Here is a 16744-nt window from a genome sequence, read left to right as displayed (position 1 = left end):
TTATTAAATTTAAATTATAAAATTAAATCATTGATAATACAACTGTGACTTCACAAATATAACTCTGTACCTGGTTAAAACCCCAAATACTTACGAAAGCCTTACCACTGGGCTGTCTGTGTGAAGTTTTCTGGGCTTTCTTTACATTTGTAACACCTACATAGGGGCCAGTTTCTTGTAGAAAATCCTCTTGGGAGAAACCCTCTTGTCAGATTGTGCATGTTGCATTAAGATTATTTTGATTAACTAACTTTTCTATCCCTTTATATCTTAATGCTTCAATGTGCGGTTGGTCATTTGAAATTGTGCATAAAATACTAGAATTTTTATATAATTTTACACTTGCACATTACGTAGTTAGAGATAGAGGGATCTGGTTTAATTTCTTAAGTAGTTTCTCAATTAATAACTCGGATAAACGCTGTTTCTTTAAGATAGTTTTATGTCTAAGCCTAGCAAAAGGACAGATTTAATTGAAGAAATACAGATTTTAATTTAAAAATTTAATTAATTTGGTGTCGTATTTTGTAACATCTTAAAGAAAAAATACCTTATTTTATATAATTTTCAGTTTAACCGATTTAAAAAGTTTGCTGCTAACCTAAAATTTTATTTTTGTTAGTTCCTACGCCAAATATTTTTGCACATTTGGGACCGTTGCAGCTGACGTACGATGAGACTACGTTATTATGGTTGAATACATTTCTGTTGAATTTGGCGAAATGCATTGTAAGTAATGTCTCCTTATTTTTATTCAATAATATTTAAATTTGACCTTTTGAAATTCATTGATAAATTACCTAACTTCACTGCCTGTAACCGGTGTTCTCCAATACGAAGGACTTTGCAAACGTTTTCGAACCTAATCTGGTTCTTCTTCAGGCGCTACGGAATATCTATATCTCGTTCCAATGATTCCCTGGTTAAGTACATACCAATCACATACAACCCGGCACTTAAGGCCATATACAACCAGATAGCCAAGAAAAAGAATGTCCGCTTGGCATTTAGGAGATGCACCACAATATTCGATTGGCTTAGAAATGGAAAAGACTCTCCAGACAGCAACAGACTTCCGGGTGTATACTCTGTGCCCATCACAGATCATAGAGAGAACAGGGAAGTAATTTACATCGGGTCCACTAAATGCAACTTACCATAAAAAGTATTCATTTAGAAATGACTTATTATTATTTTCCTGGAGATATTACTTTACCAGGTAAATTATTTATTATATATTTCTACACCAATATATCCATTACTAAACAAGAAAATCGTTTATTGAGCTAACCATTGTAATTCAGAATTGGTAATTTCTAATAAAGCACTTAGCCCCATTCTTTTTAATTTATTTGTCAATAATCTTCCGAATTTTTTACACAGTCGTAATACTATGCGTATATATCTGTTAACATCGAGCGAATTGAATTGCCCTTTGTTTGCCGACGACATTGCAGTACTTCCTTATTCTCCTATTGGTCTTTAGCAGAAACTTAATCTTTTACAGAATTATCGTGGGACTAATAGATTATATATTAATGAGATTAAATCTAAGGTATTAATTTCTTTGAGAGGTGTTAGACTGGGAAAAGCTGATAAATTCTATTTATTCAATTTGGAGTTGGAAGTGGTATTGTTTTATAAATACTTAGCCATTTATTTTACTCCGCAGATCTTGTTTTCATTTCGATAAATTAATTACAAAATTTAAACTTAAACTTGGTAATTTAATCGAGCTGACGATTAGAATGAAACAATCTGTTAAGTCATATTTTCANAGAATTATTCACACCACGTTCAGCACACAACACCTCAGATGGCTAGAGGCCTTATACATTTGCCTTAACACCCTCAGGAATAAGCACTGCATTAACTTCAAACAAGAAATGAAGATATCAACAGCATTGGAAGCCTTCCTCAATAAATCTCTGAAGTAACAACATACGGATAATGCGCAAGTCTACAATGACGCCATCGGTAACACGTGACAACATTCCAGAAAGATTTTCCAAAATAACGGTTAATTCTAGACTGGAAATTTGAATTCATATAGAGAATTCCGTAGCGCCTGAAGAAGAACCACATTAGGTTCGAAAACGTTTGCAAAGTCCTTCGTATTGGAGAACACCGGTTACAGGCAGTGAAGTTAGGTAATTTATCAATTACGGTGTTATAATTTCTATATAGAAATTCGTTGAATATACATATAAAGTACTAGTGGAGATACCCAGTGTTGTCTGGGACATATTTGAATTTAGTGATTTGAAAAGTTTGGGTTAGAACTAAATCAGATATGATGAAGGAAGACATCATATTTGATTTAGTTCTAGTCTATAGAATCTTGTCTTAATCTATAGAAATTTTCCACTAACATTGAAGTAACGATGGTATCGCTACATTGGATTGGGATGCAGTTTTTCCGTGTTGCAGACACGTGTGGGATTTCGAAGACAAGTATGTGCCAAATTGTTTGTAAAGTTGTCTTAGCCATTGACTACTTTTTCCTCAGTTGAATTTCACAAAATTTCAGAAATTCCATTAGTCGGTGGAACAGTCAATGGACCCTAATTAAAATTGATACCCCAAGCAAACACAAAACTGCTTTTGTTGACCGACATGAAAACATTAAATATGCAGTCTGTTGTTGAAATTTTATTACGTATGTGCAAATTGGCTGGATGGTGTTAGTGATGCAACGCTGTTGAGAAATGACATATAGAGTGCAAGAATGACTGAGGATGATATTATTTCTTTATAATATTTCTATTATATTATACCTGATTGATAATATTAGTGAAATTCTCAGAGATTCTCTCTTGGAAAGATGTGTATATAATTAGAAACAATTAATGTTGTTACCAAACGCCTCAATGTATGTAAGTGTTACATGCCTTTTTAGGAGGAGCATAAACAAAAAGATCTGGTGGATTTTAAATTTCCAAACATATTACAGTGGGTGATCGTTAACGAACAGTTCGGACAGCGAACAAATCGGATAACAAACACATTTGCGAAAGATTTTTATGTTTGGCTAACAAACACTTCACAGAACAAACAGAAAAAGAAGCAACATAAAATAGTGAATACCGATTGTTCTTCCTTCCCTTGTCTCCAGATGACAATTTGAAACATTTTGGAGCTCTGAAGATGTCGACATCGACTCTCAACTCGATTCCGATCAAATAGTATTCCTCCGAATTTTGAAACTCTCCCTTGTAATTCCAGCTTTTTGTTTACCTTTCTGACAAATAATTTTTTATAGTCTTTGCGAGACTGTTGGGCGGGTACTCGTTAAGTTTTGCATCACTTTTTATTTACGAAAGGAGAGAGTTTAACTGTCTCATCGGATATCCATTAACATTTTAATACCAGATTTTGAATTTCAATAATTTTTGTGTGCTAGTTGGTTTCTGTTCTCTGAATTTTTTAAAGTGCTTTTCTGAGTTTTTTATTTAAAAAAGAAACTGATAATATTACGGAGCCTAAAAAGAGTGGTGTGTCAAGAACTGTGCTCACCGTAGAAACCAAGCAAGAGATAATAGCCAAGGTAGAGAGTGGGCACAAGATGTGTGATGTTACTAGGCAGTATGGCTTGAACAGGTCTACAGTAGGCACAATCTTAACTATGAAAGATATATCAAGAAGTCTCAAGCAGCTACGGGAGTAATAAAAATAACATCTGAGAAATAAAGAGCATTGAAGAGCTCATAATGGGATCTGAAACTGATGTGATAACAGATGAACTCTTAAATGAAGAACACCAAGAAACTCGGCAAGATGTGTTTTATTTTGAATAAGAAGACGAAAGAGGATCATTGCTGCTATGAAAGATCTTTTGAAGAAGTGGGAGAATGTCAGAACAACGGTCTTAGAATGGCATCCAAACCAGGTTGAGGTTAATAGACTTGGGGATCTCTACAATTACAGTGCTATTAATTACTTCCCAAAAATCCTGAAGAACAGAGAAAAGCAATTGACATTGGACAGATACTTTAACGCCCCACAAACAGAAAAAAACATGACAATAAAAGACTGTGTATATATGTATTTTTACTATTACATATAAATAAACATAGTAAGAAAGTATACATTTTTTAATTTTTGGAGTCTTCAGAACAAATTAATCGAATTCCCATAAAAACCTATGGTAAATCGATAATCGGTTAACAAACAATTCGGATAGAGAACAAAGTCTTGGAACGGATTATGTTTGTTAACCGATCACCCACTATATTTACAATCTGCGGGAAAGGCAAGACTCTTCCAGTTATAAGCCGGCAGTGATTAACGTTTGTCCTCGAGATTGGTTAATCAACATGGCAAAACTTGGTGAAACAATAAAGTTATAGTATCTTAATTTAAATCAAAGGGTGTGTCAGTGTGGTGTGGTATGATACATTAAAGAATCTTCTCCCTTGTAACAGCCAGTGGCAGTTACAAGATAGATAGCAATTGAATCTTCTCCTTAGCAACAAACAAAAGAAGGCTGTAAAATGTAACCTCTTGATGAATATTAATATTGTAAAGTAAAAAATTTTTAGTGTATTAATTTTACTTTAGAAAGTACACAGATTTTGTTTCCCATTATAGCAAGAAGCTAGCAATTCTTCTTCCTCCTCCTTTCAAAGTTTTCTTCTTTCTTTAAATATTCGTACGGAACTATTAATGCCCCAGGTAAGTTATTAAATTTTTAAAGATAAAATTACCGTTCCGACGTGTTCGAAGATATGATTATCTTTATTTTAATTTAGATTATTATTCCCTCCGATAAAAGTTATCCGAAGCAGGTCGAACGGCCGAAAGCTTTGCACCTGCAGGCTTCTAGGATTGTGATGACGAATTGTCGGATCGGCGATCATGCGTCCCACTTGCATCTAAGCGAATGTTTAGAATCTCTCAGTCATGGAAGTATGTTTTTTGATAGGACCAGTTATCCTTGGAGAGAAGACGATTTGAATCCGATTGCCGAAAGATTCATGCAGCAAATGACCGGTAAGGTCTTTACATATTAAAATATAATTCAATTAAAGAGAATATAATTGAATTTTTTTTATATTATTTAGATAAACACGTAAAAGGTAATGGTAAAAGTAGTCCAAAATCACCTAACGAGCTTAACGTTGTTATGGAAGGACATGATATGTGGAGCATTCATTTAGATCCTTGTTGGGCCGATTTTACTTATGACAACAGTAATTTTAAGTCACAAACGTTTGTTGATCCCTTACCCATCACACTTTGGATTTATATAAGAGCTTTAAGTGAAGCATTAAACGAAGAATTAAATTCTCACATGGATGTGAATCAGAATGGTATCAACATCACGAATATTAGTAATGGAAGCATTTCTGCGTCGTTTCTCAAGAAAGAGAAAACGGAGACGGAATCCGATAACAAAGACTCTAAAGAAGCAGATATATATATGTTAGTGCATGTACATTCTATGTTAAATTTACAAATTAATCATTATCAGTACTTATTTCTATTAAGAACATTAGACTCCCTGATTGCGCTCACTGCGCAGTTGTCGGAAGTTAATTCGGCGTTATCGCCCAGTTCCCACACTCCGACCATCTGCATAACTGCCTGGTGGCCTCAGATTGACATTTCTCTTGTATTACATAGTCTTAATAAGATGCGCACTTCCGATTCAGCCGACGCAGTTTCCTATCAAGACGATCTCTCTTTGAATGAAGAAACATTTTCAAAAAAGAAAACTCTAACCTCGGCATACAGTTCTTTTTCATTATGTGAATGTGATAAACGTTCTAAAGGTTTTGATGATGAAATTAATGACATTGTGGCTGAAGGTGGAGAAGAGAGACCTTTTACAAAGTCTCACAGTGACTTACTATTAAACTCTCATTCCAATTCTTCTTCTCCGCCTTCACCTACTTCTCCAACCATTGTGGGCAACACCGAAAGATCCGATTCTCTTCAGAAGAGTCTTCATAGTGGAACATCAGCGATGAGGAGAGGATTTTGTAATTTAATGGCCAGCATAGATTCGGTGTTAACAAAAAATGAGGGTCCTGATTCTGAGACCGTTTCTCACTGTGATGACGACACATTGTCAGTCCAAAGCGATTTTTCGTCTGACAGCGATCAGTATGTGTTGGTCGGATTGGAATCACATTTAACGGATGAAGATCCTTTCCACTTTCATTCCACGGCAGTAGAGATTGAAGAAGCGGCCGAAGTAAAGGAAGAACTGGTCAGTCCTCAAACTACGAGTGGTGAGAAAAGAAAAGAAATGGTTCGTAAAAATATAAAGTTGTTGTTTTCTTTCGTGGCAAAATCTTCATTAATAGGATTTAAACTGTATTCCAGATATCTGTGGTAATACTGAAACTCCTCGGAGTCGAAGTTTCCGCACAGATGATGGAAAATAGAAACTGTCAAGTTGTTCAATGTTATCGTATCGAAAGCAGCGAACATCCTTCGATATCTTGGGAAAATTTTCACAATATTTTCTCTACTAGTAAGTATTTTTATTAAAATTCTTAATAGTATTAACATTTAGTTGCACTTTAATAATCTCTGATGGAATCTGACCTCTAGATCAGTGGTTCCCAATTAGTGGTACTAAAATCGGTCGATTTAAAATTTAAATGCATGAGATGAAGCAATCAAAAAAATAATGGGTGGACCATGAAAAATTCGGCAATTTTCAACATGATGTCGAATGCACAAATTCGTTTATTCATAACTAAAAATATTCTTGAAATTTCATCAAAAATGCATTTGTGACAATACCTAAATGAAATTCTTATGCAAGAAACAAAAATTGTACAATTAACACAATTTTTTTTTGCAAAATTAATTTTGAAAATTTTTGTTGCTGTTATTTTTTGCGCATGACAACGCAACTTCTTGCAGAGTATAATGAGACTTCACTGAGTTTAATAATCAGTTGCGACATTTTGCTTCTAAATCGGGTTAGAATTTATGATGTCAGCGAAGCGGCAATAAAATATTTACTACCATTTTGCACAACATACCTCTGCGAGAGCGGATTTTCGGCCATGACAAACATGAAAACTAAATATATAAACATCAACTCACAGCCCGAGTAGATAATAACAACACCAAACGATTGCCTAATTATCGGGCTATAGTATGGCTATTTCAAATGATTGGAACTAAATAATTTGACATTAGAGGTAGGCCCCGTCCCGGGCCAGTTCTTTTATTCCAGAATGTTCTAAATTTATTTATTTAATTATTAATTTAATTAAGAGATGGCGCCTAACGCCTACCTCTAATGTCAAATTACTTAGTTCCAATCATTTAAAATAGCCATATTATAGCCCGATAATTAGGCGATCGTTTGGTGTTGTTATTATCTACTCGGGCTGTGAGTTGATGTTTATATATTTAGTTTTCATGTTTGTCATGGCCGAAAATCCGCTCTCGCAGAGGTATGTTGTGCAAAATGGTAGTAAATATTTTATTGCCGCTTCGCTGACATCATAAATTCTAACCCGATTTAGAAGCAAAATGTCGCAACTGATTATTAAACTCAGTGAAGTCTCATTATACTCTGCNATGTTGCTAGGGTCTGGGCTTATTCCTTTATCATTGATCACATGCCCTAGATACTTCACTTCCTTGGCTAGGATCTGGCATTTACTGGGGTTCAACTTTAACCCCTCATCCTGCAGTACTTTCATGACCCTACTAAGTAGCTCAAGGTGGTCATCTAGTTTTTGGGAGAACAAAACCACATCATCTTGAAAGATGAAGCAACATTATTAATTTAATTAAGAGATGGCGCCTAACGCCTACCTCTAATGTCAAATTATTTAGTTCCAATCATTTGAAATAGCCATATTATAGCCCGATAATTAGGCGATCGTTTGGTGTTGTTATGAAAACTAAACATCGTCATCAGTCAGTATTCTTTGAGACTGAAGCAAACCTTTGGTCAGCTTCAGTCTCAAAGATGACTTGAGACTGAAGCTGACCAAAAAGCAACCAGATTTTACAAAGTTGTGCAAAGAAAATCGTGCACATTTGTCACATTAAAATCAAATAACCTTATGTTATTTTCATTATTATTAGAATTGTATTTTAAAGGTAATAAATGTAAAAAACAAACTTATTCTATTTATCACTAGCTGTCTACCCACAGCTTTGTCCGCATTATATCAAATTTTTTTGCGGGAGTATGATATTTTCTCGCAGTAAAATGTAGCCTATGTCCATCTCCAACATGTACAATGTCTGTTCAAAAAGTATCAGACCTTTGGTCGGCAAAAATACATTTATTGATTTTGAGGTACAAAACCCTAATCCGCTTCAAAGTAGTCTCCTTGATAGTGTATACACTTCTCTCAGCATTCCTACCATTGCTGGAAACACTGCTGGAACGCATCTTTTGGAATGGCCATCAGCCAGTCCGTTGCATTTCGCACAATGTCTTCTCTCAACTAAAATCGGGTTCCTTTTAGCGGCATTTTCAGCTTGGGAAATAGCCAAAAGTCACACGGAGCCATGTGGGGAAAGTACGGAGCATGATGAACCACAGGAGTGTTGTGTTTGGCGACGAAAGCCCGAATCAGATGCGCAGAATGGGCGGATGCGTTATCACGATGGAGCTGCCAAGTTTTGATCGACCACAGATCCGGTCGTTTGCGTCGCACAGCGGAAAGACGACGAAGGATCTCCTGGTGGTACTCCTTTGCGATGGTTTGGCCTTGTGGTGCGTACTCATGATACACCACCCCATGGGAGTCGAAAAATCTGTCAACATGACCTTGATATTGCTGCAGACCTGCCGCGCTTTTTTTGGCCTCGAGGATTGTCCCCAAAAGCCTGCTGAATCTTGCGAATGGTTTACGCTCGGGTATCGCCAAGGTTTTTGGCAAAATTTGATGTAATATCGCTGCTCACTGTTCAGTCATTTTTCAACTTACAAGTTAGTGGAATCCGACGAGCGCTCACTACATGTCCTCACTCATAGGCCGACTGCCAACGACTGACGCTTCCTGCAGGCGGGAAAAATTTCAGGGCCTCGCATGACTGTCCCCTCCACAACTCCACGGAAAGAGGCCTCCCGTGCATCATTGGTTTACACGGAAAAAATAAAAGTCCGATACTTTTTGAACAGACCTCGTAAGCTATCTCTGTGCAAATTTTATTAAAACCTGTTTAGCGGTTTAGACATGAAAAGGTAACAAACAGAATTGCCTTTGAATTTATAATATTAGTATGGATTAATATGGATTTCTGCTATAAGGGGTACGCGAGTTTTAGCTCTTTCTTGAAGTGGTATGTAGGAAAAACTAATTGGGAACCACTGCTCTAGATCTTCGGACCTTACTCCTCCAGATTTTGGGGCTTTTGGGGATGTTTCCAGCATATGCTATGGGAGAAACTGTAATATCATATGTAAAACTTAAACCTTTTTCACTGCCCATCAATTTTTTTTGGACACCCTGTACATGCGACAATGTACAGGAGGACAAATGTTTTAGAGGAATGTCTTCTAAGAAGACCAAAAGGTCATTTTCTAGAAAGTTGATATATAGTTCTTTTGTCACATGAATCAGAAGAACGTGTGGTCTAACCACCAATGAATGCACACCACACATCAGCTCTGAAATGATGTCGAAAATGGCTCTCTACTGTAATGTATGGGTTTTCTGGATCCCACAGATGTGTTTCTGATATGATTGGTTATATTCCTGGGTAAATTGATCCTTGTTTGTAAATGGGATGTATTTAAATGATGATATTGTAATCACACATTGCATATTATCCACTCTTAATATTTCATTTTATTGATATCACTATTAAACTATATGATTATACAGGCTGTTTCCCTCAGATACTTCTAGTTTTGTGGATTAATTTTAGGAAATGTTAGCGTACAGTAGTACTGTAGACAGTGGTAACAGAAAGTGTATGGGAAAAAATTAAATTACGACATTAAATCAGTACATTTCCAAATATGCTCTCAACGTGGCATGTCTGATATTTGGTCTGTACTTGATTTAGTTCAAATCCGAGCCAGTATGTTAGGAGTATCCATGATTCTTGTGTATGGCACTTTCGTAACATATGCCCACAAAGAAAAAAGTTCAAAAAGACAATGTCAGATGATTCGGCAATCTGCGAAATGGGGCCCCGACAATCTAGATTGTATGGTAGTGAGTTTAGGATCATCATCATCAAGCAGCGGCAATGACTCTCTTGAGCATACACATGTGAAACTTGAAGTATTTACCAATATTCTCTGATGCATCTTATTTGCATATCTGAACAAATGGTGTATAGTATTGGCTTGTAAACAGAGAAGGAACGAAAAAAGCACTAACCTCACTAATTGGATCCACGGGTGGGGTGGTGATAGACCACTTGCCAGATAGTGTACTCCTGGCCATAAACAAGTCGGTCGGATATTGGTGGACGTAAATGTAAGCTTCACTCTCATCTGATCAAAGCGGACTTGGGTGAAACCTGTTTGCCGCAAGGAAGATTTGTAATTGGTTAGAAGTTCCTGTCCAAAAATTCCATAAATTGCAGAGCAAACGGGAGAGAAGGGCTTGAGACTGGTAACACGGAAGTCTCGGGCTCTTGGGAAGCCCACTGAGCTTAGAGAGAGCATACTCCTCTGGTAACTATCTCAGGAACGGGTAAGTGCGAGACCGGATGAACCGTGCAGTAGAGCTACTCCACAGGCTGACCGAGGCCTCTCCATAGCATAATAGTTCTCAAAAGTTAAACTAGTACGTTAGGAACCACACTTTTTGTATCCTGTATTTACTGTGTTTTTCAACTTGTATACTCTATTATATATTTTATAAGTAAACTATATATATTGTCTATCTTCAGTGTGAAGGTGTGCTTTCACCAAACTTGGATCACAACTACGAGGGTGGATCAAATATAAACGGGATTTATTTTATGTTTTAAAATTATTTATTAAAAGATAAAAAAAACATTATGATTTATTTTTCTACATAGCTTCCTGCTATAGAAATACATTTTTTTCAGAGAGAAGGAAGGTTTCTTATTCCAGTATCATAGAATGAAGTCGGTTGCATCAGGAGCCAATTGCTCACAATTCCTCCATTCCTACATCATCTTCGAATTGCTGCCCTCCTATAGCTTCTTTAAGCAGCCCAAACAAATGAAAATCGCAGGGCGATAGGTCCAGGCTGTGGGGAGGATGATCAAGTGCAGTCCAGTGCATTTTGTTAAGTTTTGAGACTGTTAGAGCTGCAGTATGAGGCCTGGCGTTGTCATGGAGGAGAATGACATCTCGAATCGGTTGGTTTCGTCTCTTGCACCGATATGCAGCCTTAGCTTTATCCAACAGCTCGCAATAATAAGCAGCATTGATTGTGCTTTGAATAATGTCTTGAACTGCTTGAATGTTTTTGCTTGTGATGCTGGTCCGAGGACGGCAATTGTGTTTCTGATTTTCCACTCATGTCTGTCCTTCCTTGAAATTTTTATGTCAGGCAAACACACGAGTCCTTGACAGTGTTTGATCCCCAAACTGTGAAGTCAATCTGCAAAAAATTTCTGTCGCGTCTACTCCTTCACGAGCAAGAAATTGTATGATTATGCGTTGCACAACAGAGGGGTGTACGTGTTGCTCCAACATCGTGAGCACTACTGACAAATTGGTTGAAAGTATAAAATGGCCAGCGTTCCCTACTCGTAATGGCCCTACCCAATCAGACTAGACCCGCAGGCCATGTACTGCCAACCTTAGTTGCTCAGGAACAAAAATCCCATTTATATTTGATTCACCCTCGTATATTGAGTCGTGATAAATATGGCAACTCAATGAGAAGGAGTTTGGGGAAGAAACTTCACAAATGGATTTTATGGAACAGTTTAAAACTAGAAATGTTTGAGATTAACACCTGGTATTTTAGTCTAATAACTTATCGATAAGTGAAATCAAGGTTTTAAACTAGTTTAGACTAAGATCAACAAAATATAACTAAAGCAACATACAGCCATTGAATTCAAATGTTTCCATCTTTTACCTACATTGACTGGTCTCGGTTTCAGTTAAATCCATTTGAATTTTCATTATTAGTAGGACGTTACGTAGAATTCACAATTTATGTCAACAAATGCAGTGAAACTGTAACATTTAGGATGATTCTTTGGTATACGTTCTATGGAGTGAGTTAGAATTATTTAAGTATTAGTTTTATTTTATATGAAATACTAAAACGGTAATCTTTCAGGGTCGAGGGGTTGGCAGCTCGACAGATCGCTCGACGGCCCGCCGTCCGATGTACAGATAAGCCTGAGATATGTCAAAACGGTGGAAGCGCAGGAAAAAAAGGAAATCGAAGAAGATTTTTTGAGCATTCTTGTCAAAGATATAAACTTAAACATGCTGATGAGTTCCTTTTCTGGGATCACGGATATGCTCGAGGACGAAGTCATACCCAAGCCAATTCCCACACGCATAATAATAAATAATCTCATGTTACATTTGATGGTAAATGTAGATTATATTTTACTTATTTGAAATATTATAATTTATATTTAAGGTAATATTTTCCAATTCTAATGTTGACGAAAAATTTTCATCGTAGCCTGCTTGTAGGGATTTTAACTATACCGAAGTAAGTTTGCAATTCTCTTGCATCTGTAAGAGAATTTTGAGATAATGATTTTTTGTGTGCAGCTTTCATTTCAAATGTTAATGTATGGATAAAATTGAAAAATGCATCAGGAAAATTTGTTTAAAATTTTATTATTTTAGTGTTTATATTAACTAGAAAGTTCTTGATTATTGTGATTATTGACTGTTAATTTACTATGGAATCGGGTTAATAACAAATCTTTGAGGTGGCTTTATTATTGGCTGACCAAATGGGCAAAGAGGTGTCGGCCTACTGATCTGGGCGGTCAAAAATTTTGGGGGTGGTTCATTCTGGAAATGTTAGTCCGTCTCTTGCCACCCCCAACCTGAACCCGGTTTTCATTTAGATCTATTCTGTATCTGTTCCAGAACAACAATGCATCTGCAGCCGTGGTGTCTGCGCAAAAGTTTTCCAGGGGACGAAACTTGGAGACAAATAATTATACCGATAAATTTTTATTTAATTATTTAATTTTTTTTCACAAATAGATTACAGAATACAGTATTGCATCAATATAAAAAGACAAAGCCTCCCTTGGTCAAGGGATTTGTATCTCGATAACTTTTATAATTATAAATTGTGGAATTTTTTACTTGATTCCAAGGGAGGAACAAGTGCACTTTGCCCCCTCAGTGAATGCCCATGTCCATGGCCCTTTGTGGTACTCGGTTGACTGTAAGCTTTTACTCTTGCTTGGTGTATTCAGAGTTGGTTTTTTATATAATTATATGTATATATACATTATGCTGGGTTTGGCTAAGGGCAACAGGTGCGTAGTCATTTCCGTTCAGCGAGTGACCCGTAGGTAATACATTCTAAATTAATTTAGTCTGGAAACAAAATTTGAAGAGAGAACTGCATAGTGTAAGTGTTAATGCATCTGCACAATAAGCAAAAGTTAGCAGGTTCTAGTCCCACACTAGATCAATATTTTCTACCAGAATATTAAACATTTACTTATTTAATTTTAATTAAATTTCATGCAAAGTGGTGACTTAATTGCCCACATTTAATCCAAATTGCATAGTATTTTTAAATTTAATTAGTTGAAATGTGGTCGATAATTTGAAGAATGCTGTTACTTACTGGCAACATCTTTGCTTCTGGATTTGGAGGTATAAAAAATGGCTAACAAAGTAATATGTCATCCTATGTCTGGCCAGTGTTTTATGTATAAATGGAGTGGAATAAAGATGATTGTAAGGAGCTTTCTATCCATAGTAGTTAAGACAAAATAAATACAATATATGATCTTCGCTTAATTAATAATCATAGTAGACAGCAGGCCACAAATATTTTGTGCATTCTTACATATACAAAAAATAGACCCATTTTTATAATTTATAACTGATGCATCAGATATGTTCCTGCAGCAGATTAATGCACCTCCACAGGCCATAGTTTGGGCATTGTCGTTTTAAGCGACAGAGTTGTTTAACTTGTTATAACTGGATTCCATTGTAAATATTAAATATTAAATTTTTAGTTTTGAATTGTTACAATTGTAAAATTAATTCTACTTACATTTTTTTAAAATTTACTTTAAAATTTATTAAACAGGAAGATAGACCCTCTGTATATATTACCTCTCCGGGTGTCGTTCCTTTACACTTTCATTTGCCGGGCTGCTTACTCGAAAGAACCGGTGACGGCTATATACATTTTTTACCGCTTCCATCAGGTAAGATTTGCCTAAATGTATAGCAAATAAATTTGTTTGAAATTTATTACTGTATTTATATAACACGGATAAAAATTAATATATTATTATGTCACTTTTACAACAAAAGCAAGCACTTAAATTATGTGACATTGGGCGATGTGGGTTTAAAAGCTTACCATGTAAGCACATAAGAAACTGTTACTGAATGTAAAATGCACAAGCAGCAGCTTATCCGGATTAAATGGCACGTGGACCAGAGTGCCAAAATGTCAGATTCTGTTGTGTATTTGGATTGATCTGAATTTAATCTGCACAAATCTGATGGCAAATCCTATGCTAGACATTGTAAAGGCAAGGCCTACAACAGACCTATAATTGCTTGATGTAGACATTGGTTTCCAGGATTAAATGTATATTTATTAAAGATTTTGACAGGTTACACTTTATAAATGAGTATGTGAATGCAGAGAGTTACAAAAACATCTTATCTTCCAAGCTAATTCTAACAATCAAGAAACAATTTTGGACACAAAATCTCCCATCTTTTGGAATGATGATGTGCCATTTCATCACACCAAGATGGCAAGTAAAGTATAATGTATTCTTTCTCTAGGGTTTCTTAGCATTATTGTCACTTAAACTGACACACAACATTTAGTATCACAAGTCTGATAAAGAATGCTCGAAGAAACTCATGCCAGAACACAGCAAAGTTGTTATTAAGGCCTGAAGTGACCCTACAGAGTATTGTGGTCACATTTAATGAGAAATAACTGCTCGTGTTTTCGGGACTGCTTATGTTTGTGAACTGTAGTTTTGTTTGCTTCCATAACTGAATGACAATTGCTTGCAACAATGCTTATTAACAGTATCAGTGAGGCTGCGGTGTGAAATAACGCTCGCATGTTTATCAATAATAAAATAATTTTAATATATTATTATAACCAAATATTTACGATTTTTGTAAAATTGTATATTTACAGATTTTATAGATAAAAATCTTCCATTACTCATCAATTGTCAAAATGGTAAAAGTCTTCCAATTTTAATTGCAAGTGATAAATGTGACTGGAAGTCCCTACTTGCCGATCCTAAAGGTTTAGAGAATCTGACGCCCATCAAGTTGTCTTCGTCTCCTATAGAGAAGAGTATGGACTGCCGGTGCATGCAGATAAAAAGTACAAGTGATTCTCCTAGGAAATTGCCGGATGACGACATTCAAAGAAAAGATAAAGAAGAGCTGGAAAGATCGAAAGGACAGTCCGATTTAATAGAAAGTTTAGAAACAGAGAATAAATTGCTCAAAGAGGAACTGCAACTGTTAAGGAACGCGCATGATAACAACATTTTTTATAAACTGTTGAGAGACACGAGGGATGACGTACGAAGACTAGAAGAAGAAAAGAAGTCTCTTTTGGACACGTTACAGGTTCTACAAGAGGAATTAAGTAAGTATGAAAAATAAAGTAGGAATCCAACTATAAAAGTCTCTCCCATTATACAAAGCCAAAGATTCGTAATGGGTTTTTAGACATTGCAGAGTTTAAATGTTCCCTTTCCAGTGCAATAATTATCGAGAGGGAGATTTGACCCAACATAAGTATATAAAATTTAATGTAATAATCGTCGTCTGTGATGTTATCATACTGCCCGTCGCGGCTAGGCATTCATCATATTCTGTAAATTAGTTTATCCGGCATAATATGTCTAAGACAGTATATTACTGTTGTTTCCGACGTGGCCTTAGCACTACATTCTCGTCACCATGCTATATTTGAAAAATAGTATTATAATGCGAATTTATTTTAAACGTCTGGACGGACTTCGAAACAGGATTATTTAGTTCTAAGTTAGGTTTTTTTTTCTCCCACAAACAGATTAATTTTTGTACACTTAAATTTAAAGTAGGCATTTATTATGTTTCATTATAGATTATTCATTGTTTCGAGCATAATGATGGATTTTATAAATTGTTAACGAGTCCGGTTTAAGCAAAAGTATATTGTACATTTGTAAAAGATCACAGAATGAGTAGGAATATATCTTCATTGTCATATTGTAATTTTACTGTTATTTTGTGAATATTTATCTATTATATAAATATTATTATTATTATTATTGAAAAAGGAAGCAATGCAGGAAAAAATAAAGTCTGAGATGTGAATTTTAAAGCTTTTAGTCGAGTTAGTTTTTAAGTTTCCGGGTTTTTGCATTGTGCAAAACGTATGTTGGAAGTAATTTTTAGATGGTCAGAATTTTTTTTCTGGAAATCTAAAAATTGCAAAATGCAAACTAAAATTAATATTGTAATAAATTCTTGAAACAAATATCTTTCTTTCTATATATTTCTTGATAGTTTGCTTAGAAAAATACTGTCCAGAATTTAGTTAAAAACAAGGTGTACTGTGATGGGCTGAGATGTTGGCCCATCCAACCATCATAAGCTTTGTTTAGGCCC

General features: G+C 35.6%; 1 protein-coding gene across 1 annotated transcript; it reads left to right on the top strand.

Moving 5' to 3' along the window:
• Positions 1–612: 612 nt before the first annotated feature.
• On the top strand, positions 613–16457 carry LOC111616015 (UHRF1-binding protein 1-like; the record flags this gene model as incomplete). The annotated part of the gene is made up of 9 exons (XM_023357456.1): positions 613–729; positions 4591–4674; positions 4752–4992; positions 5064–6256; positions 6331–6481; positions 12216–12475; positions 12573–12602; positions 14184–14304; positions 15270–16457. Coding segments are annotated over 9 exons (2679 nt in total), but the record flags the coding sequence as incomplete, so codon positions are not given.
• Between the last annotated feature and the right edge of the window lie 287 nt (positions 16458–16744).

The sequence above is a fragment of the Centruroides sculpturatus genome, unplaced genomic scaffold, assembly GCF_000671375.1.
Source record: "Centruroides sculpturatus isolate CEXI.00-Female unplaced genomic scaffold, Cexi_2.0 scaffold2860, whole genome shotgun sequence".
Classification (NCBI taxonomy): Eukaryota; Metazoa; Arthropoda; class Arachnida; order Scorpiones; family Buthidae; genus Centruroides; species Centruroides sculpturatus.
The sequence above is the reverse complement of the archived record's forward strand: the minus strand, read 5'-3'. Positions and strand labels throughout refer to the sequence as shown.